Source organism: Nomascus leucogenys, chromosome X, assembly GCF_006542625.1.
Source record: "Nomascus leucogenys isolate Asia chromosome X, Asia_NLE_v1, whole genome shotgun sequence".
NCBI classification, from domain to species: domain Eukaryota; kingdom Metazoa; phylum Chordata; class Mammalia; order Primates; family Hylobatidae; genus Nomascus; species Nomascus leucogenys.
In genome coordinates this window covers 41,552,225-41,576,466 of record NC_044406.1, presented here as the reverse complement: position 1 = coordinate 41,576,466, position 24,242 = coordinate 41,552,225, and the positions used below count along the sequence as shown (strand labels likewise).

Sequence of the window (24,242 nt, the reverse complement as noted above, 5' to 3'; positions counted from 1 at the left end):
TGTTTGTCTGTGCCCTGCCCCCAGAGGTGGAGCCTACAGAGGCAGGCAGGCCTCCTTGAGCTGTGGTGGGCTCCACCCAGTTCGAGCTTCCTGGCTGCTTTGTTTACCTAAGCAAGCCTGGGCAATGGCGGGCGCCCCTCCCCCAGCCTCGCTGCCGCCTCGCAGCTTGATCTCAGACTGCTGTGCTAGCAATTAGCGAGACTCCGTGGGCATAGGACCCTCCGAGCCAGGTGCGGGACACAATCTCCTAGTGTGCCGTTTTCCAGGCCCGTTGGAAAAGCGCAGTATTAGGATGGGACTGACCCGATATTCCAGGTGCCGTCTGCTTCCCCTTTCTTTGACTAGGAAAGGGAACTCCCTGACCCCTTGTGCTTCCCGAGTGAGGCAATGCCTCGCCCTGCTTCGGCTCGCGCACAGTGCGCTTCACCGACTGTCCTGCACCCACTGTTAGGCACTCCCTAGTGAGATGAAACCGGTACCTCAAGCAGAAATGCAGAAATCACCCGTCTCCTGTGTCACTGGGGCTGGGAGCTGGAGACCGGAGCTGTTCCTATTCGGCCATCTTGGCTCCACCCCCCCAGAAAGTCTTTGTTTAGATTATCTTTTTAACATACTTATGCCTAGTCATTGCAGCACTGGTTGTTAAAAACACTGTCCTTTCTCCACTGATTTGCCTTTGCGCCTTCTTTAAAGATTAATTGACTGTATTTGTGTGGGTCTATTTTGGGGCTCTCTATTCTGTTCTCTTCGTCTATGCATCTTTTCTTTTGACAATACCATGCTGTCCTGATTACTATGGCTTTATGGTAAATCTTGAAATGAGGTAGTGTGAGCCTTCCAACTGTTCAGCTTCAACATTGTGTTGGATATTCTAGATGTTTTGCTTTTCCACAGAAGCTTTAGAATCAGTTTATTGTAGCTGCAAAATGACTTGCTTGGGTTTCTATTGGGATTGTGTTGAATCTATAGATCAAGCTGGGAAGAATTGAAATCTCCATAATACTGAGTTTTACATCCCATGAACATTGACTATTTATTCAGATCTTTAATTTCTTTAATCAGTATTTTGTAGTTTTCTGCATATAGATCTTGTATATATTTTCTTAGATTTCGACCTCTAAGTATTTAATTTGGAGTGGGGTGGGGTGGCTATTGTAAATAGTATTGCTTTTTAAATTTTGCAATTCTAGTTCATTACTGGTATAAGGAAAGCAATTGACTTTTGTATATTGACTTTATATCCTGCAGTCTTACTATGTTGTCTTTATTAGTTCTAAGAGGTTGGGTTTTTTCCCCTTCAGGATTTCTTTAGGATTCTTTGGGATTTTCTACATAGACAGTTATGTCATCTCCAACTAAAGACAGTTTTATTTCTCTCTTTCCAACCTGTATACTTTTTATTACCTTTTGTTGTCTTACCTTACTAGCTAAGATGTTGAATAGATGAATGGTAAGAGAAGACATCCTTGCCTTGTTCCTGCTCTTAGGGGAAAAGAGTCTAGTTTCTCACTATGAAGTGTGATATTAGCTGTAGGGCTTTTTTTGGTAGATGTTCTTTATTAAGTTGAGGAAATTATACTTTATTCTTACTTTGCTGAGAATTAATCATGAATGGATGTTAAATTATGAATTATGTCAAATGCTTTTTTGTTGTCGATTGATATCATATGACTTTTCTTCTGTAGCCTATTGTTATGGTAGATTACATTGATTTTTGAAATGTCGCTCCAGCTTTGCATACCTGGAATAAATTCCACTTGGTTGGGATTCCACTTGGTTGGAGATAATTGATATTATGCAATGTTGAATTCAATTTTCTAATATTTTAAAAGGATTTTTACATCTATGTTCATGGAAGGTATTAATCTGTAGTTTTCCTTTCTTGTAATGTCTCTATTTGGTTTTCATATAGTTTAATGTTGGCCTCATAGCGTAACTTAGGAAGTGTTCTCTCTGCTACAATTTTCTGGAAGAGATTGGGGAAAACTGGTATCATTTTATCCTTAAATGTTTGGTAGAACTTACCAGTGAAGCCATGTGGGCCTGGTGCTTTCTTTTTGGCAAGGTTATTAATTTTTGATTCAATAATAATAATAGTGAATACATTTAAGTTCTGCAGGTCTATTTTACAACACAATAATGATAGTTAATAATAAGGTATTATATGCCTGAAAATTGCTAAGTGAATATATTTTAAATGTTCTCACCACAAAAAATAAGCGTGTGAGATAATGAATGTATTTAGTTTGATTTAATAATTTACAATGTATACATATATAAAAACATGTACACCTTATTTGTCAGTTGTACCTTCATAGAGGTGGAGAAAATATAGAAGTGGGTTGTTTAAGCTTCGTGTATTTTGGGATTTCTACCTCTCTTTGTTATTTATCTCTAGTTTAATTCCAGTTTGGTAAGAGAGCAAACTTTGTATGATTTCTAATCTTTTTAAAGTGTGTTTTGTGGCCCAGGATGTGATGTATCTTAGAAAATATGTGTAAACTTGAGAAGACTGTGTATTCTGCTGTTGTTGGATGAAGAAGTTGATAAATGTCAATTATATTCAGTTAATCAGTGAAAAAAAATAATAATAGATATGGGGCTCTTCAGATTTTTCTGTTTCTCCTGTGTAAGTTTTGGTAGTTTGTGTCTTTCAAGTAGTTGGTCCATTTCACCTGTTAGTAAATTTGTGTTCGTAGTATTTCTTTATTATCCTTTTAATGTCTGAGACATCGGGAGTCATGACCTCTTCTTCATTTCTGATATGGTAATTTGTGTCTCTGCTCTTTTTTCTCTTGGTTAGCTTGGATAGCAGTCTATCAATTTTGTTGATCCTTCCAAAGAACCTGCTTTTGTTGATTTTTCTCTATTTTTTTTCCGTTTTATTGATTTCTGTTCTAAATTTCTTATTGTCTTTGGTTTGCTTTAGGCTTATATTGTTCTCTTCTCCTAGTTCCCTTTGATGGAAGCTTAGGTTATTGATTTTAGATCTTCTTTTCTAAGATATACATTGAATCCTATAAATTTCCCTCTAAGCACTGCTTTTGCTGCATCCCTCAATGTTACTTCTCACATATATTATATTTTCATTTATTTCAAAATATTTTAAAATTTGTCTTGAGACATTTTGATGTACAAGTTATTTGGAAATGTGTTGTTTAATTTCCAGGTATTTGAGGATTTTCCAGCTATTTTTCTGTTATTGGCTTCTATTAATAATTCAATTCCATTGTGTTAGGATTTACAGCAAACTGGCTAGGACTTGGGCTGTATTTCATGTTTGGCGCCAGAGGCTTCAAATTCCTCTAGTGTCCTTGTTTTTGTCTCTCCTCTTGATTGTGAGTTTCCCTGAGGACAACTCCTCTAGAGAGTCTGTGTCTTGCCGCTCTTTCAACTGTGATTCACTATTATACTGGAGCCCTGTTGAGGTGGTGGTGAAGTATGGGGGAGGTGGTAATTTTATAATCCTCTGATTAAATATCACTGTTTGATGGAACTGTGTTTTGTGGCTGTGACCTTCATACATTTTTCTCCAGTAGTATAGCTTTTTGTCCTCCCTGCCCTCTACTCTCTTCTTTGACTGCAGCATTCCCAATGTGTTTACTTGAAGCCCTGCACCCTGTTGAGTATGTTCCCCTGCTTTAGGTGAGATAAGAAGGCTAGATGGGGTGGGAGTGGGAGGAATGTCCTTCTCCCAACTGAGATAAGGCTCAGGCACAGTATTTTCCCCTGAGGCCTTCGTTATGGAGAAATCTCTGGCAAGTTTCACAATGATTTCTCTTTCCCTCCCCTTGTCAGAGCCAGGAGGGATTCTTAGATCTTCACTGTGAGAACTTGGTGGGGTTCCTGGAGGTAGAGCTTTGGTGTGGGAGCTCCCCTAAGACCGTGGTCCCCAGGAGTTTCTTGTACTCACGCTAGTCCACACTCAGCCTTCAGCAGCTTGTTCAAGTTGCCATTTGTGTTTCTACCAGCTCCAGCCATTTCTACTCCAGGTAAGCAGATATCAGCTGTGTGTCTCTTTGAATAAGCTTGTCTCTTCAGATTTTGGGGTGGCAGTTTCCTCTGCAACCTCAGTTCTCCAATGAGTCCAAGAAAGATCATTGATTTTTTTTGGTTTATCCAACCTTTTCTTGTAAGGATGAGAGCAATAACTTCTAAGTTCTTTGCTTACAGGAGCTGAATCCAGAGGTTCCCCATTTTCATTTAATAATACCACTTTGGTCCTTTCTTGAAGGAAATATATTTTCGGCTCCACTTTGTTCCAATTCATGACATGTGGTAGAGGAAGCAGTTGCTGTAATGCTTCAGGGGGTATGCGCCATATGTTTCTAAGATCTGGGGCTAACAGGTAATTCAGAGATACTGTAGCCATATGGGTATAGCTCTGTGTAGTTAACCACATGCCAGAAATGTTGGGTCTCAGTGAGATACTAGATTGTCCTGTACCTCACTGATGAGCTGAGTCTTACCTTTCTTTTCTAAGGATTGGTAGCACCATTTTATGATCTTGCCAGTAGAGCATTCTCAGTTAGCTATACAATCAAAATATCATTTGGAATTCCTCACAGATAAGGGCCTCTCAGAAGTCATTCAATCCAATATATGAGTGACCAAACAAAAAATCATCGCTAAAATGAGAGTATGAATTTGGAAGGGACCTTAACATTATACTTGCTAATAGCCCTTCATGTTACAGATGGCAAACCTGTAAACCCACAGAGATTAAGGCAGTTGCCCAAGGTGACACAACTAGTGAGTTATGGAGCTAGGATTGGAATCCACATCTTCTCACTGCAGGATAATAGGTCTGATCACACTTTGTTCGTATTTAAAAACTGAATAAGCGTTCTTCCTCTCAGGGCTGTCCCTCTTGGTGTTGACCAGAAACTATCACCTACTTTGTCCACAAGTATCCCAGTAATCTGCCTCCCAGAACATAAGTCTGCTCCTTGCAATGTCCTGTCTCTATTCTTCCAGTTGCATTGCTAGTATTTTTTCTTTTCAAAGTCACTTATATAACACATAAATATGTCTCACTATAAAAGATTCAAACAATACACAGGTTTTTAAAATGTGAAAGTCTCCCCTGTTCTTCCCACTCCAGAGACAACCACCAAAAAGAATTCAGTATGATCCTTCCAGTTCTGTCTCTATCCAGTCACATATACAGATGCACATTTAAAAAAAGACATATTCTGCTTATTTTGTGACTTGCTTTTTTCATATAATAGTCTGGAATACATTTCTATTTCAGTACATATCAGTCTACTTCTTTCCTTGCACTATTTCCCTATTACTAGATACTTTTATTGTTTCTGGGTTTTTGCTACTACAAACAGTGCTGCAATGAATAACACACATACACTGGTGTGCACACACAGGTGCAACTGTGTCTTTAAGTAATTCCCACATGAGATATATATATATATATATGCTTTTTTGAAACTTATTTTTCTGTCCATGACATCACACAATTCCCATGAATTCAAGGAGAATCTCACAATTGGTATTTTCTATCTTGAAATTTCCCCCCCGCTAAAGAATAATTGCTAGTCTTGTGTGCCCGGTTTCCTTTTGGAAATTAATAGAAACCAATGTAGAGTTAGCACAGAAGAACTGGAGAATTGCTGCTTCTAAAACAATAATTAGAAGTTATTAGGCAGGATCATGCTACCCAGAGGATTTCCCAACACTGTGGTATGTAATATGCATTTTAGGGCAGTGTCTCCCTACCCATCACATTCCCCATTCTCTTGTCAGTCCCATAAATGTGTACAATTGAGAAGGAAGGAATGAAGAACAAGTAAGGGAGTGGGGCGCTGTTTACTTTTTGTGGGGAGCCCTCTCAGCAACTTTGTCAAATCTAGCCCCTTTACTTCATTGCTACATTGCTTTCTGTGGCATCTTAGTCCAGTGGGAGCCTGCAGATACCAAGCCAAAGTCCTCATGCTGTTTTGGTTACTTTGATAACTCTGTCAGTTAGCACCCTGGTTCCACTGGTCATGAAAGTGAGTTGAGTCAGGAACTTCCAGATTTGAGCAGATGCTGGGAATAAGAGGACTACAAGAGATACACCCCAAGAAAATATCTACAACCTGGTAAAGATGGAGTTGTATTCACTGGGAATAAAGAGTCAGAAGGAGGTGTTAGAATCTGAATTCATGCTTGTCTCCACAGCTTTCCCTATGCCTTTCTGCCATGCCCAACCTTCCTGTATTTTTCTCATAACTCTCAAACTTCATTTCAATATCATAGATTTGTTGGGGTTCTTGCAGTTCCATTTCCCACATCCTTCACCACCCCTTTTATTGTCTAGCTCTCAGCAGAGTCAGGATAGAGTTTCTTCTTTGTTGTCCTTCCTGCATGTTAGACACCTTCAAGTTTTAACCTGCTGTGAGCAGGAACCAAAGCAGTGGATTGCTAAATGAAATGAGTGCAGGGATGAGATTCAGAACAACGCAGGCACTGCCCAGTGAGATTGGCTGTCAGACATAGCACTGGGGCAATGTCCTGGAGCCTCCTGGTATTCCAGCCGCTGGATCATGGGTAAGTTCAGGAGTTTCTAGGGTAGGGTGAGGTGAGGGAGGAGAGTCCTGAGGAAAAAGTGGTTATTTATCTGTAGCTACTGAAGTATTTCAGTATTTAGCAAACTGGTATGGCATACAGATGCATACCAACAGAATAGCTGCCCTGAATAAGTGTCCCAGGGGTCAAACTAAGAGTATACTAAAGCATAATGTGGTCCTGGATAAATACTATCCAGGACTTAGATGGGAGGGCTACTCCAACAACATTTGCTTTTTGGCCACTGGACTTAGTTAAGTGGGAAAACAAAATAGAATCAAAATGAAGGCACAAGTTGCTAGATAGAAAGTTCCTACAAATGTTGGTTGATTATCAGGGCTTCCGCTATAATGTACTATCAGACAAATAGGTGAAATGGGATGTGAAAGAGTTTATGTAACTTAATGGCAGATCTAGAATGAATGAACCAGTACAAGAAGGGAAGCAGGGTGTGGGTATGGAAGTAAGAAGTGGCATATAATAGGCTCTTAGTATTTGCTGTTGAATGCAAGTAAAGTTTAAATGACCACAGGATGAATATCTGCTGATGTGTGTTAGGCATAATGTTGAATGTTTTTGTACATGTGGTTCCAGCCTTGCAAAAATACAATATATCCCTGTAAAACTGAAATACATTTTTTGAAGGGACTATTTTCAAGTCCTGTGATATATACCAATAGCCCTGCCCCATTTCTTTGAATGCTTATTTATTTCTTTAGGTTGTTGCCAGTTAGTGAGCCCTCATGCAACTGTGATATTACTAAAGCAGTACTTCAAGGTCTGTGCATGAGGCATGAGATTTCTTCCTGTTCTTTTTCCCCTTGTGTTTTTGTTAGTGTTTAACTAGTTCACTTAATCAGTTACTGTTCAGCCCCCTAGGTAAATTTCTAATGGCATATTGGTTAGGGATTTAAATAAACATTATTCTCAACAGATTTTTTTTCTTGTATTTTAAGGGGTTTTCCAGTTTAAAGCATCATGTGATTTTTAGAAAAAAAATTAGCCAGTGATTTCCATAATGGGAACTGAGTTAAATGCATTCATTTATATGCCTCCTCATTCAAGCAGTGTGTTTCTAAAGACCTGTTGTTAAGTCTTTAGACCCGAGTATAACCCTACGGGAAAGCTGTTTCAGTGTTGACTTTTTTCTCTGACTGGTTTACTGTATGTTTTTCCTGGACTCAGGCAATGCAAATTAGCCTTTTGGGGGCTTTTCGTTCTATCATTCAAGTTGAGATCTAATTGTACTTTAACTTGAATAATTTTTGTTAGAACCCTAAGTTATTTTATATATAACATTCACTATGCCTTCAAAATTTGAGATGAGTTTTACTTTTTTTTTTTCTTATAGAGACAAAAATCTAGACTCACCTAAGTACCCCAACCTGATACGTAGGCTCATTGTTTAATTTTACTCTGCCTTCCTTGGCATCATATTTACATGCCAGAAGCTTAGCTCTTAATGCATTATTTTTTTTGAAAAGCCTTTTGCATTTTGTTACTTTGTGCATCATTAGTTAATGGGTAGATCATTTCTGCTGCCATTCTTGACAGTTAATTTTTAAAAATTTGTTTTCTTTCTACTAAGTTTTAAAAATGCTAAGGAAAGAAACCAGCTAGATGTGGAATATGACCAATGACTTAAGCTGTTTGTCATCAAGTCAGCTATAGATATCTTGATGAAAGTGTGTGAACAAATTAAACCTTTTCACTGATGAAACCTAAAATAGTAGCAATGGCTGTCATCATCATCATTATTATACATCTTAAAATATATTGTTTTTCCTGTTCTAAAAATATGAATATTTTTAAATTCACAGTACGTGCTTGTGTCAATTAACCATTTAGAGGTCTTCATGTGCTAAAAGTTTTCAAAATATTGCTGTAGGGGCCACTGGCATTGTAAAAATTGGGAAATGATCTGGTCAGATCAGTGTTTCAGAATGAATTCTGCTTATCTCAAAATAGTCTATTATTGTGTTTTTATCATAGGATGCATTAAAAGTTGGTAAGAATTTCTTTATCTTATTTTCACAATAATATCAATTGACCTACACTGGGCAGTCTGTATAATGAACACACACTAAAGATGGCAAGTTCTCCAGAGAAAGAATGGAGAGTAGAAAAGAATAAAAGAAATAAAGCATGTCAAACTCTGATACTGGTGCCTCATTTCTTAATCTAAATTGTAATTAAATCTTGTTTTAGTATGAGGACTGAATCATAGCCACCAGCCCTCTAGTTCTCAAAGGAAGTAACTGTACATGGAATGAAAAAAAAAAGTCCCTCCCTTGGAAGTGCTGATAAAGCATTTGAAAAACACATGAACTTTCATTAAAAGTTAATAACATGGCACCAGCTATGCAATCCATAGAACTATACATTTTTATGTACCAAAAAAGATAGTATCTTTGCTAAATCGACTGCTAAATACTATAGCTGCTAAAGTGTGAAATAATCTTATAGATAATGTAAATCGTACTAGATAATATAAGTGAATTCTTTAGTGGTCTTCAGATACTGTTACAGGTAAAATTGTGTTTACTAACGAACAACTTGGAAGGAGGCTTTAGAGGTTGGGCACATTACCCTCTTTGAATGAGATAGACATACTTTTCTAAAAGTTTAATCGAATAAGGCAGTCACAGTTGGGCCACAAATGGTTTTTGCTTTTTACAGCAATGTAGCTCATGGCCACTTAATACAGTCAGTTGCCACTTCATTTTCAATCCTCCTCCTTAATGCTAGATTAGTTCATCAAGTGAGTGAGATAATATAACAATGATGAACTGAAAGCATTCAGGTCCCATGCAGTGCCTCACATTTCACAAGGTTTTGTTGTATTAACATTTCAGGGTGTATTGAACCTTAAGAATTGATGCGAGTAATACCATTTCAAAGCTCTACACATAGGGTCCAATTATTATAGCACACTGTGACTGGGTTAATGTTTAACAGTGGCTGTCCTTTGGGTTCCCTTAGGGAATCCTCCCAATTTAGGGAGTTGGGAGATAGCAATTTTATTTTTCTTTACCAGACTGACCTTATTGCAAAATTAATTAAGACCTGCTTTAAAATAGCCTTCACAACCCTTTAAAACCATGGAAACATCATAGTGAATTTGTTGTCAGGCTAAAATAGCTACTTTCATCCAGATTGGAATAATGAGTATCAGAGTTGTTGTTGCTTTCTGCGTAGAGCATTACTACTCAGAAACAACTCATTTTCTTGACTATACTCTGGGTTTTCAAAGTGACGAGGTGCTGTTAAAGAACTGACCTTGTATAGTAAGTTCATATGAAGTTTAGTTTTTCACATTTTTCTTTAATTATGATTTGTACATAAAGAAGCATAAAACGTGTACAGTTTAAAGAATAATTATTAAGTGAACACTCAGGTAAACCACCTCCCAGATCAAGAAAAATGACCAGCATTCCAGAAGCCCTGCCCTTGCCATGTGCCCCTCCCACATGGCAGCCCTCTACTTTGTGTAGCTTCTGTCTTTACTTTTGCCATTTCCTTGCTTCTCTTTGAAATGTAATCACTTACATTTGTATTCTAAAATGGTATAACTTGCTTGCCTGTTTTTGAACTTAGAGGCATAGAATCGTAATGAATGTTATGTGCATTTTTGTGTCTGGTATCTTTCACTCAGCATTAGGTTTGTGAGACTTTACCCACGTTGTTGCTATCCAGTGTATTTTTTAAAAAGCCTTTTTTATATTTGCCTTTTTCCCTTTTATACTTAGGACCCCTGTAACTCTAAATTCTTTTGGATATTTCTACTTTGCCTTCTTGGACTTTCTGCTAAATGAAGACTAAGACTTGTCTGGACCCAGGTTTCCTGAGCTGACCCGACTGCCACCAGTTTGATGGCATTTGTTTAGATGAGACTACATCTTTAAGGCTTCTGTGCCCGGTTAAAAATCTTCCTTTCTCCCAGGCTGGTCCAAAGGTCTGGTCACGTGACTCCAACAGTGACATCACATTCTGACCGCCAGGGAACACTGGTAGTTCTTTAGGTGGCGTTTGTTGCTGTGAAAGGCAGAGAATGCAGCAAGTGCCCTTCTAAAGCACTTCAGACTGGGGCTTCTTTTGTAAAAGCTCCCCAACCTAAATGACCAAATGCGGGCTGCCAAGGTTATTTCTTCCTTGAGGCAGAAAAAAAGAAAACTGTGATTGAAGGTAAGCAGACTTGAGCCCGACCAAGGACTGAAGCATGCCCCCCGGGAGCAGGGGGTCTGGAGAATTGCAAGCAGTCTGTTTAGGATTCTAATCACTGCCAGCTCTTTGAGAGGGGCCTGACAATTGCGTTTCTAAGGAAACCAGACTACAAAGGAGGATGATGCGGTGCTCATGTTACCTAGTGATGTAATAGGATTCTTTCTTTCCTGCTAGAAGCTGTTGCAGATCTTCATTTTGCCTTAATATCCTTAAAGGTGGGGGCCTCATTTGATATATAGTGTATCATTAGATAGCTATCAGACGATTTTTAAAATCAGTTTCACAAAATCCTGTTTTTCCCCTTCTGAAAGGAGAACTCTTAAACCAGAGCAAATTCAACTGGAGCATTAACCTGCCTTAAAAAGTAAATATCTGGTTGTTTGGTGTCATGTGTTCATGTCAGCATTGGACTTGAGAATTGAAACAGCTTGCCCTCCCCCACCTCCACACACACGTACTTTATCCTCTTTCTGCCCTCATTTCCTAGCTGGCTTCTTCCCTCTAAGCTCTCAAGAAACACACCAGCTTTCATCTTTATCGATATGACACTGACATGATAGGAAATGCTGGGCTGGTGATTCAGCAGCCATCCATTTTACAGTCAGGTACGAATGAAGATATGGAAAGGACTTTGGTTGGGGTTTTAAGATTAACTTGTTCACCTTTTCCACTCCACCCCCACCCCGCCCCCACCCTACAGATGATTTGGACTCTGCAGAGCTTTTTCTTTCAAATGTGCACCTTGCCTGTGAAAGGCATGCTGACTTAGGTATTCAGAAGACTTATAATTGGTAAACCAATTTTAAGTACAGCTTGGGGTGTTCCTTCAAACTTTCCCCATGAGAGTGCTAAAGTTGTCTGTTTGGAGTTTACAGTGAAGATGGGGATGCAGATGGGAGGAGAGGGAGTCAGCTCAGGCCCACTTGGGCCTCCTCTGCAGAGGGATTCATTACCAAACAGTCTGGAGGAAGCCTTGTCCCTGCCAAGGTTGGTGCTGCAAATGTGAGCTTTGGCTGGGTGAATTAAATGATGGCATTACTCTGCACTTTTCCCCAGTGTGCATTTGCATAGATTCCTCAGTACTGTTTTGTATTTTGTGTTTAATAGCAAAATCTTATTCCATCAGATGATGTTGCTGAAATATTTTGATCAAGTTTAAGCCTTGTGTGAGTATAGCTTGTGAGTTTAAAACTTTCTCCCCCATTCCCACCGTTCATCAAACAAATTTTGGTTCGGCTGATATTTACTGATTCTTGGATATGTGCTAGACACTGTAGAGAAGGGAACGATGAATCAGATATCAGGCTACCAGCAAAGAGCTTGTAGTCTAGAAAGGAAGATAAAGCATGCACAAAAGTAACTGTAATAGAAGTACCCAAAGCAAAGTAGATAAGGGACTGTGATGGGTGGGCAGGTGGATATGTTTATTCCAGTTGAAGGATCAGGGAGGGACATTTCATCACTGAATCATACACTGTTCTTTGAATCTCTGCTTGTAAATCTTAGACTGTGCTGACATACTTAGAGTTCCTACAAGCCTGTTACATCAGAGATCAAGTCTTATACCTATTGAAGGGAAATTTGTACATTCCAGCCAACTTAACTCGTGAGGAGGCCCACGTGCTTTATTTGGAGTCCCCAGTCAGGCAAAAACCACTTCATAGGATTGAATTATTGCCTTATAAATGTAAAATGGTTCTTGATGTGTTATGGCTGCAAGTGCCTTTGACCCTTTTGTCTCCCTTCCATAAACTGAAATACCTAAGCTGCTCCTACCTCCTTTTTGTCTTTTGTTTCATAAATCCTTTCCCATTGCACATCAACTCCTGTCTCTCTTTGTACTGTCACTCTCATCTGTTGCTTTCCATTCACACTGCCTTTAGCCACTCATCATTTTGTGCCTACACCACAGAAACCTCTGAATGTAATGGATGTTCCTACCAGGTGACTGTATTTATCAACCCCAACTGTAGTCATCCGATAGTTTAAGGGCCCGCCTTTTGGAACCAAAAGGAACGTATTAAAAATGTTAAGAGTTTCTGAAGTACTAATGTCTGTTTCTTGTTCAATACAGAGGACAAGTCGTACAATGGTGGAGGAATAGGTTCTTCAAATAGGATCATGGACTTCTTGGAGGAGCCAATCCCTGGTGTAGGGACCTATGATGATTTCAATACAATTGATTGGGTGAGAGAGAAGTCTCGAGACCGGGATAGGCACCGAGAGGTAAGACAAAAGATGGCACATGGGTGAGTATTAGGAAATACAGGGGAAGAAATTGAAGATACATATTCTTTCTATTCTTTCCTTTCTTTAGCCCTGGATGTGACTGAATCTGGTTTCTTTTGGCAATATAGGGTTTCATTTTTAAATTTATTTTTAAAGACATCTTGCACATAATTTTTTTATTATACTTTAACTTCTAGGGTACATGTGCACAACGTGCAGGTTTGTTACATATGTATACATGTGCCATGTTGGTGCTTGCACATAATTTTTATCCTAAATTTTAAAAATTGTATTTAGTGATTTATCTTACTATAGTAAATAGTCAAAAAGGATCCTCACAGCAAAAAGGGATATAAATGCCTCTGAAGAGAGGTGAAAACAAACTTGGAGGAAGGTGGCAAAATAAATGTCAAAGATCTTCCTTTCCCATATCATCTCTCTTTTATGGTTTTTTCCTTAATGCAGGATATTCATAACTAAGAAAAGTAAATGGTTTTCTGTTAAAGGAATAAAAGAAAAAACTCTCAGAGCTCTAGTGTTTACTGAAGCATACAAAGTAAACTCCTTGTGATTATTGCTCTTGTACAACCATAAAACCAAAGTAAACTTATGCCTTCAACTCCAACAAAACCACAAGACCAGTTAAATTCAAACTGGGGACATTAACTTAATGTGATAGGTAATAGATGGTACTTATGGCTATGGCACAGGTTCTTTTGAATTTAGCAAGAGAATTTCCCCACTTTTCTCTTTTTGAAGTACTGTGAAAATTTATCAGAGAGACTTGCCAAGGTCATTTGCCTTTAACTTGTTGCTGTGTATCATTTAAATTAGGGAATCACAATTTCTGGTTTGTATAAGGGCCACGTGAAGAGCTTATTTAAAAAATAGGTGTCCAACCCCAGAGATTCTCAGTAGGTGGTCCTCTGGTGAGTCACTTCTTCAACCCACAATAGGTATAATTTTTTTTTTCTTTCTTACTATTTCTGCTTGGACTCCAGATTTGAAATGGGATTTTTTAAGCTGCCCCGTTCTCTCCCAAGTTCATGATTTCCTCCTCTTAGAACCAAGCAAATCTCTTGAGTAGTGAGGTGAAGATTGCCTTTCATTCTTAAGCCTTTCCAGCTCCTGACTGGTTTTCTCATGACCACCTGAAACCAGGAGTCAGGTTGCCCCAAGTACAGGTTTTGAGAAATTCCTTCTTAATCCTTGGATATTTGGTGATTCCACCGAGTTTTCTTGTCACAACTCGACAAGTTGATCACTATAAAGCATTTCATGTTTTTCATAAGATTTCTGCCATTTGGGAACATATACACATATTCTTTCTATCGTATGTATCAATTCATCAGGCGGGCTTTAGAATTTCTGCCATCTGTAATTTACTAGTTTGTCATCAGTTGCATATTCAACATGTTATCCGGATTATGAGAGTCACCTGTGATATGACAAGTGCACACTTCCTTTTATATTAATGGTTGCATCTGAGGCAAATTATGCCAATTAGTAATCCAAAACCAGTTAAAGTGTGTTTATCAAATAGCCCAAGGGGGCTTTTTGTTTTATAGCATTAACTGTTCATTATCAGAAGGGAAACACTGTCACAGGGAAAAATGTAACTTTGTTCCTTTTCAGCACTGAAATTGGAAACTTAGAGTCATAGGTCAAAACTATTTTAAAAAATGCTTTTGAAATTTTCAGAATAATTTATTGTTTGTGACGTTACTGTAGATAAGGTGGGGTAACTAAGTTGCCATTTCAAAGATAAGAAATAGAGGTACAGAGAAAGGGGAGGTACCAGTGACAAAACTGTCAGAATGTTGATTTTTAAAATGTAGGCCCTGAAGGGTTAAATTGTCAAGTCTAGGACTTAAAGGATAAAACTTTCTGCACCTCCTGATAGCCTTGATGTTACCAGCAGGTTGTTGAAAATGAAAAGAGATACATCGTTGCTATCACTTAGTATCGGTGACCACTGTACAATTAGGGGTTTGTGGGATGAAGTCTGGGAATTTGCCTGACCTGAACCACAGCCCCCAGGTAGGTAGTAAGCCTCAATTTGTACTTTTATCACTCAAATAAGCCTGTGTTTATTTATTCTTTGAAAAACATTGAAACTATTTGCTGTGAGTCAAGAGATTACCCTTGGAATATCTGATGTCCAGGACAGAAAGATACCACTGCAATAAGCAAAACAAGTTGATGCTATAAGAAATGAGTGGCTTGGGAGGAAGCTCTGAATAAGGGACTTGTGGGCATTACAATACTGTAGATGAAGGTGGGGTTTCAGTAAACCTCAAAGTTGTTAGTGAAACTGGTTCAGCTAAAGATTATGTGAAAAGTAGCCCTAAATTGGTCTCTATTCTCCAGTGATTTGTCTTTGTATTTCTTTGTTGAACAGTTTTTAATTGAAAAAAGGGTGTGTGTAGAGTGTACCAATGTTTTCTCGTTTTCCCCTAGATTACCAATAAAAGCAAAGAGTCAACATGGGCCTTAATTCACAGTGTGAGTGATGCTTTTTCCGGCTGGTTGTTGATGCTCCTTATTGGGCTTTTATCAGGTATGGTAAACTGTTAGTTTTCAAAACAAATCTCCTAAAATTGTGGTATGTCTCTCCCGTAAGTCCTGAGCTGAGTCAGGTGCTGTGTTTTCCTATTTTTCTACCTTAAATGAATTGCTGGTGAATCTTGTAGAAGCTCGATGTCCCCATCTGTAAAGGGTACTAATACCTGCAATTCATACCTTGAATAAATGAGGAAATGCATTTAAGTGCATTTTGTACACTATAAAATAATGTATCCATTTTAAGGTGATGTTAGCCCTTTGGTGCTTATTTTGAGGAAGAGCCCTTCTGTTGGAGACAGTTGTTTTTTTTTTTTTTTTAATACATACTGCATGGGTTTTAGGAGATAAGATGTGGAAGAGGACTTCCTGAGACATTTTGTGGGTGTTTCTTAAACAACTACTCTCTCATTTGGTGATGCAGAAAAGCATGTAAGATATGGCTCATACTCCCAAGAAGCTTATGATCTCATTCTTTCATAGTGGCTGGGGGTGGAATGGTGCCACCTTGCCCTATAAACTCCGTCAACCTCCCTGCCACTCCGTATAATATACAGTCTCACTAAAAATGGTATACTTACTGTACAAATACAGCTTTCAACCAAGTTCCCAAGAAGGTTTCTCACCAAGTGGGTGGAGGAGAGGGCCAAGGACACTAGGTAGAGATGGTAAGAGGTGTGTCCTTATGGCATTAAAGGATAGGGCCTAGGCAAATCTGTAATCTTGAGCTGAAAGAGAAGTTAGGTGGAAACCTGGAGGTGGAAGGTGTACAGTGGTAGTTAACAGCAAGTAGAGGCTCTAGTTTTAGGCTGCCTGGATTTGAATCCAAGCCCCACCACTTGCTAGTTTTGTGGCTTTGAGCAAGTTTCTTAACCCCTGGAAGCCTTAGTTTACTGATCTGTAAAATGGTGATAATCAAAGTCCCTATGTTAGAAGTTTGCTGTAAGGATTAAATGAGATATAGCACATAATAGCACTTATTTAGCACAGCAGACAGTTGTTAATGCTGCTGCTGCCGTTACCTAGAGAGAATAATTCATGAGCCATGGAGTAGAATGTGACTGTAGCAAATGAGGAATGGCTTATCTATAGCTGGGTTTCAAAAAATTGTCTAGGGCAGGGATTGGCAAACTTCTGCTATAAAGGAGCCAGATAGTAAATATTTTAGGATTTGTGGGCCAAGTGTTCTCTCTAGCACCCACTCCATTCTGCTGATGTGGCACGAAAGCAGCCATAGACAATAGGTAAACAAACGAGCCTAGCTATGACCAGAAAAACTTTATTTGCAAAAATAGGAGACAGGCAGGATTTGGTCTTTGGGCTATAGTTTGCCAACCCATGGCCTAGGGTGTTAACTCTGCCCCTTCTGGCTCTTACAGGAGAGAGAACATGGTCTGGCTGTTTGGAGCTGCCTAATAATAGAGCGGGTGGTCTGTAATGCTAAGTATTGCAGAGAGGCTGAGGAGAAGGAAGATGGCTGAGAAAAGATTATATGACCTAGCAGTTAGGAACACAGCAATTACCTTGAAAAGCCATCTCAGAAAAATATTAGTAGATAAATCTATTTGGTTTGTGCAAAAGTAATTGCATTACTTTTAATGGCAAAAACCGCAATTGCTTTTGCACCAACCTAATAGATTTCAAGAGAAGGCAACCACTGTAGAAGTTTTGGTATCAAAACAGGAGAGAGAGGAAGGGTAAAGGCTTGAAATGATAACAAGGATGAGGGACAGCATTTTATTCTTTTATTCTTCGGGGTAGGGGAAACCTAATAAAATTTGTAACCAGAGAAGAAAGAACTGACTCTGGGGAGGAGGAGAGGTAGAAGGAGGAGACAGGATTGAGGGTACCAGTGTTAGGTGAAATAAGACATGCACACGTGAGACAACCAGAGAATAAGCCAAACTGTATAACATCATGGTAATTTTTCTGAATCCAGGCAGTAAGAGTTAGAAGGCAGAGAAGATTGTGGACCGGAGTGACCAAGAGTAGGTGTCAAACAATGTGTTAGATTTGACTAGATTCTTCAAGTATGTAAGTAACCTGTGTTAACACTTTTAGCACCTACCAAAACATACACATGACATGGCCTCCCACCTGTTGGAATGTAGGCATAATATCCTCAACTTTTTAATGTATTTCTTGTCACTAGGTGGTCAGTGAATATTTTTCTTTTCCTTGTACACACAGGGTATTTTGTTTTTAAGCATTGGAGAGCAACAATAGAAGCAGTGTGTCTGAATGCTGGAACAGTCTGGGAATTCAGGGGCTGTGAATTTTGTGATGGCTTTACTATTTCCCTAAAGCATGATTCTGGGCCATTTAATTTCTTTATGCCAGAGTTTCTTCATCTGGATGACAGAAATGATGAGAAGGCCAGAATCTAAATTACTATAACTGTCTTAACCCTATCAGTCTATTAGCCACAGTGCGTAAGTCCCCAGTTCACGATTCCATTTCCCCATCATTTTCTTTGGTGAATGTTCTGTGTATAATACTGTTTGCTCTTTCTCAGTAAGAAAACTTCAGGATGTTCATGTCCTAGGTTCAGGAGGCTTCAACATGTCTATAGCTTCATCTCACCTTCGATGCACATCACAGTTTGTGCTTTGATAAATTCAGCTCCTTTAGCCTAGAATGCCTTCCTGCCATTGCTCAAATTCCCTTCTCCATGGAGCACAATCCTGCCCTTCTCCCCATAATCGTCAACTCTCCTCTCTAAGCAATCTCAAATAAACATCATAGAATATTCCTCAATGTTGGGCAATTACATATTCTGAATCTTGTGTGTATATCTATATATGTATATATACGTATATATATACATATATACGTATATATGTATATATACATATATACGTATATACGTATATATACATATATACGTATATATGTATATATACGTATATACATATATACATATATAGTATATATACACACATATATATACATATATACATATATACACATATATACGTATATATACACATGTATATACGTATATACATATATACGTATATATACACATGTATATACGTATATACATATATACACATATATATACATATATACATATATATACATATATATGTGAGAATAAAAGAATCTTTAATAAACTTGACTCTTTATGGATCAGTATTCATAAAGTTGAAGTCAAAATAGTGTTTTTGCCCTGTTAGTTCAGCTTAAAGACAGGCCCACTAGCCCCTTGCTCCCACTTAACCATTTTGCTTTCCCTAAGTCCCTTCTATATAGAAATTCCACAGATGGCAGTGTTTAGTGCAGAGATAATAAATAAAAATCAAGCAAACACACAATGAGAAAGAGGTTACAGGTGGAATGGGGAAGTATGTGTTCATCTGTTACTTTGATTCCTTTCCCCTCATTTTCTCTGACAAAGCTTATTCTGATGACCAAAGAACAGTTTCCGAGATTCAGTTTAACTTTGGCCTTTCCCTCCCTCCCCACAAATCAGGTTCGTTAGCTGGTTTGATAGACATCTCTGCTCACTGGATGACAGACTTAAAAGAAGGTATATGCACAGGGGGATTCTGGTTTAACCATGAACATTGTTGCTGGAACTCTGAGCATGTCACCTTTGAAGAGAGAGACAAATGTCCAGAGTGGAATAGTTGGTCCCAGCTTATCATCAGCACAGATGAGGTAACATGTAGTGATGTTTTATGAGCCATTGACTTTTATTCTTACATTTATTTTATTTCTTATACTGTGCTCACAGCAATTGCGGAATCTTCCTTTATTTTCCTTTCCACAGAAAGGGGAACCAGTACCAGCTGCCTTTCTCTGTGGTTTAAGTGCAGCTCTATTTCCATCTCTGCTGATGCGTGGAGTCATTTGACGCTTGTGTTTAAAATGGTTTTTTGTTTGCTTTAATAAGCCTGGTGTTTCTTCTTAGGTACTAGTACATAGTGTGACTGAATTTCTCTTTTTCTAATAATTTCAAGAGAAGTGTCAGAGGCAGCCAACAGGTGAGCTATAATTTCTAATGAAGGACGGAGTGGGTTAAAAATGTGTTTATGCATATAGATTCGAAAAGTGATTTTCCCTGAGCATTGCATTAGAACATTGAAAAAAGTACAATGCATTCCATGTCAGAATAACAGAAACCCAGGAATAAAATTGCCTATCATCCCATTTTGTAATCAAATCAATATTTTCATTTGTCCTTGTCTTCTAGCATATGTTTTTTTTTCTTTTCTTGAGACAGGGTCTTTCCCTGTCACCCAGGCTGGAGTACAGTGACATGACCATAGCTCACCACTGCAGCCTCAACCTCCTAGCCTCAAGCAATCCTCCCACCAGTCCTCCTCAGGAGTAGCTGGGACTAAAGGAGTGCACCACCACACCTAGATAATTTATTTATTTATTTATTTATTTTGTAAAATTGAAGTCTTACTATGTTGCCTAGGCTGGTCTCGAACTCTTTGGCTCAAGTGACCCTCCTGCCTTGGCCTTCCAAAATGCTGAGATTACAGGCATGAGCCACTGTGCTTGGCCTAGCATATGTTTTTTGATGCCAAGGTAACTTTGCTTATTTTTCAGTTCCTTACCTTTCTTTTACCACTCAGTTATATGTTTGATCTCTCCCACTGAAAACAAAAGCACACAAAGCAAAAAACTCCCAACTCCCAATTCCACCCTGACTTCTGCCAACAAAGACAGGTACCATCTTAGTTCACTACTCATCTATTTTGTTAGTGAGGGAAACAAGACTAGGATGTATGTTTGTACTTTTAAACATTTATATTACCCTCCTTGGTCTACAAACAATTTGAGGTGGCATGTGCACACACATACACAAATACAAACAGTCCAGGGAAAAGGAGGATAGGAAAAGAATAAAGATAGAAATAGGAGTGTTTATATACATATATGACTATGCATATTGGCTTAGGTAAAGGGTTCAATAAAAGGGATAGATACATGCTGTATGTTTGAGAGAGTTTAGGTCTGTGCTTCTCAAACTAGTGTAAGGTCAGCGTGCCAGAGGGTAGGTGAAACTATAGGACAAACATTATTTGCCTTCCCAGAGCATTACTTTTTCCTGAATACTTGGAATTTTTTTCAAAGCTTATGTGTAAATAATCATTTAAAAATGGAATGCAAAATTTCATACTTGTTAAGAAAAAAAAAAATCTTTCAGCTCTGCTCCCGGGTACCCTGTCCCACACTCTGATGCCTTTGTTTACTCTATCCTAGATTAGGAGAACTTAGGTAGAAAAGTTTGAGAAGTCTTACAACTTAGGGTGGGTGAGAGAGAGAGAGAGAGAGAGAGAGAGAGAGTGTGTGTGTGTGTGTGTGTGTGTGTTTGTGTATTTCCCTTGCTTTTGGGGGGATTCTTTTATTTTAAACATAATTGGCCAGGTGTGGTGGCCTGTAATCCCAGCACTTTGGGAGGCCGAGGTGGGTGGATCACCTGAGGTCAAGGGTTTGAGACCAGCCTGGCCAACATGGTGAAACCCTGTCTCTACTAAAAACAAACAAACAAAAAAAAAACCAGAAAAACCCATATATATATATAAATTAGCCAGGCGTGGTGGTGAGTGCCTGTAATCCCAGCTACTCGGGAGGCTGAGGCAGGAGAATCACTTGAACCTGGGAGGCGGAGGTTGCAGTGAGCCGTGATCCCACCACTGCACTCCAGCCTGGGTGACAGAGCAAGACTCTATCTCAAAAAAAAAAAAAAAAGTCCTCTCCTCGAAGGACTGAGTGAAGTGTGCCTCATGCCTGTAATGCCAGCACTTTGGGAGGCTGAGGAGGGAGGATCCCTCAGGGCCAGGAGTTTGAGGCCAGCCTGGGCAATATAGCGAGACCCCTGTGTCTAAAAATAAAAAAACTGGGCATGGTAGCAACCACCTATAGTCCCAGCTACTCAGAAGGTGAGGTGGGAGGATTCCCTGAACCCAGGAGATCCAGGCTGTAGTGAGCAATGATAGTGCCACTGCACTCCAACCTGGGCAATGGAGTGAGATCCTGTCACACACACACACAAAAAAAAGTAATTACAGATTCATAGGAAGTTGCAAAACATGTACAAGGAGGTCCTCAGTACCCTTCCCCCAGCCTTCCCTCCCTCAATGGCAACAGCTTGCATAACTGTAGTACCATAGCAAAACCAGGAAATTGACATAGGTACAATCCACAGGCTTTAGTTCACCAGTTTTACACACATTGATTTATGTATGTATTTGTGTGTGTGTCTATGTGTGCATGCATGTAGTTCATTGCCATTTTATCCCATGTGGACATTTGTTTAACCACCACCACAGTCAAGATTTAGAACTGTTCTATCACTGCAGGGCTGCCTCATGCTGCCCCTTTATAGCTGTATGTGTGTAAGCATTCCAACAGTTACTTTCAAACTGGAGCTTGAGATTTGCTGTAGTGACAAATTTCTCTGGCTCTTCTTTTTATGAACGAAATCCTTCCCTGGGGAAAGAGTCCTCTAGGTTTTGGTTTTTGTTTGTTTGTTTTTTGAGACGGAGTCTCATTCTGTCACCCAGGCTGAGTGCAGTGGTGCGATCTCAGCTCACTGCAAGCTCCGCCTCCCGGGTTCATGCCATTCCCCTGCCTCAGCCTCCCAAGTAGCTGGGACTACAGGCACCCGCTACCACACCTGGCTAATTTTTTTGTATTTTTAGTAGAGACAGGGTTTCACCATGTTAGCCAGGATGGTCTTGATCTCTTGACCTCGTGATCCACCCGCCTCGGCCTCCTCCAGGTTTTAAGAAGCCTTCTCCAAATGCCAGGAAATTGGCTTCCTGGTCTCTGCCTCTGGCCAGTTTGAGTTACTTTTCCTTTCACTCCCTTACCCTCTTTGTTTCCTACCTCTGCAGTCTTCTTCCTCCTTAGCTACATTGAAAAGGCAAAGAAATAGCAATCATGTGTTCCTCTGAGGGCCTAAGATAACGGAAAACCTGTGTCAAATTTACAACTCAGAAAAAACCTGAGCATTCTGGTTCTCTTTGTCTAGGTCAGTGAGTTACTTTAATAGTGTTTTCTGTTTTGAAAAGTCAAAAGTCCATTGGGTTTTGTATTTTATGTAAGTTGAGTGAGTTGCAATTCCTAATATTTCTACCAGCAAGCATAACTTCCTAATCAAAATTGCTTTTTTTGTAAGACATGACTATTTGCAGGCCCTTTAATATGGATGAATCTTTCCTGCTGGTCAAAGCTAGATTTCTTTTGTGGCATGCTTCATTTATCACAAGGGAATAGTCTCAAAAAGTATATTCTTTCCATTTTAAAAAATAGTTGTTTCCATTTTATTTATTTATATCTGGTACCACCAGGGTCCGAAACTTTCTACTTATATGGTTGTTCCTGAGTCTGTGGTACCAAAATTTTCTTGAAGATGTAGTTATATATGGACTCTAAAAAAGAAAGTTGAGTAAACAGAACCAGAGAGCAGAATGGTGGTTACCTGGGGCATGGAGGAGGAGGAAATGGGGAGAAGTGGACCAAAGGGTACAAATTTGCAGTGAGGTAGGGTGAATAAGTCTAGAGAGCTAATGCACAGTAGGGTTAATAATGCTATATACTAAAAATTTGCTAAGAGTAGATTTTAGATGCTCTTACCACACATACAAAGAAAGGTAACTATGGAAGGTGATATGCATGTAAGTTTATTTCAATGTAGTAACAATTTCACTATGTGTATATATATAAAAAACATCATGTTGTACACCTTAAATACATATAATAAAAAAATTTTAAAAAGCAAAGAAAAAAGCCAAACACCCAAAATTTTGTTACTATAAACTATGAGAATTTGACACCAAGGTAGGTAGCCAAAGGTGAATTTAGTGGAACTTTAGATCTGCTCTTCACTTCAGATATGAAGCCAAAGTTCAGCCATTCCAAAAAAGCTGGGGGGGTGCTCTTAAGACTCTTGGTAAAATGACATGGAATCATATATATTTGACTACAAAACCCATCAAAGCAGTCATATAGAAAGAGAATTTTGTTTCAAGGTTTTCAGTTTGCTCTTTTCCTTGTTCATCCTTAGAATCCATGGTAAATTTCCTTTGGGTGTAGCAAAGCATCTCATTTTCAGTACTAAGTGGCCTGACAGTGTTTCAGTAGTTGACAATTCAGAAAGAAAAGTATTGAACAATTTAATCTTGGTGTGTTTTTTTTTTTTGGACTTTTTTTCCTGATAAAACATTACTCAGAAGAGCTGCATGTCTCACTGAAGCTGTCTAGGCTAAAACAAGCTTCTTTTTCCCCCTGTTCCAGGGAGCCTTTGCCTACATAGTCAATTATTTCATGTACGTCCTCTGGGCTCTCCTATTTGCCTTCCTTGCCGTATCTCTTGTCAAGGTGTTTGCGCCTTATGCCTGTGGCTCTGGAATCCCTGAGGTGAGTCTCTTAAAATGGTTTATAAATGGTTACAGTACGAATACTTTTTGGTTAAAATCTCTTAATATGTATTCCAGCACATACCACAATTTGATGAATGTTAAACAGGATCAGATCCTGAGGCCATCTAAGACCTAGGTCTTTCCACAAGTCCCTCTCAGCCTGGGCTACCTGGAAATTAAAGGGAGTTGATTCTTACCCTCCTGAGGGTTCCTGTTGAGCCAGGCTCTGGAAAACTTCCCCTGTTCCCTATCCAAAAAGCTTCCAGAGTATATCCCAAG

General features: G+C 39.1%; 1 protein-coding gene across 5 annotated transcripts in view; it reads left to right on the top strand.

Annotated features, from left to right (window-relative positions):
- Positions 1-24,242, top strand: part of CLCN5 (chloride voltage-gated channel 5) — a 160,808-nt gene that overhangs the window by 124,827 nt on the left and 11,739 nt on the right. For 2 of the 5 annotated variants that reach the window (XM_030807192.1, XM_003276857.3), the window contains exons 5-8: positions 12,863-13,014; positions 15,478-15,577; positions 19,055-19,242; positions 23,839-23,961. In XM_030807192.1, the coding sequence (XP_030663052.1) occupies positions 12,863-13,014; positions 15,478-15,577; positions 19,055-19,242; positions 23,839-23,961 (563 nt within the window). Of the gene's footprint in view, positions 1-10,551; positions 10,750-12,488; positions 12,733-12,862; positions 13,015-15,477; positions 15,578-19,054; positions 19,243-23,838; positions 23,962-24,242 lie in introns of those variants that run through there. The other 3 variants (XM_003276859.3, XM_003276858.2, XM_030807193.1) reach the window with 3 other exon arrangements.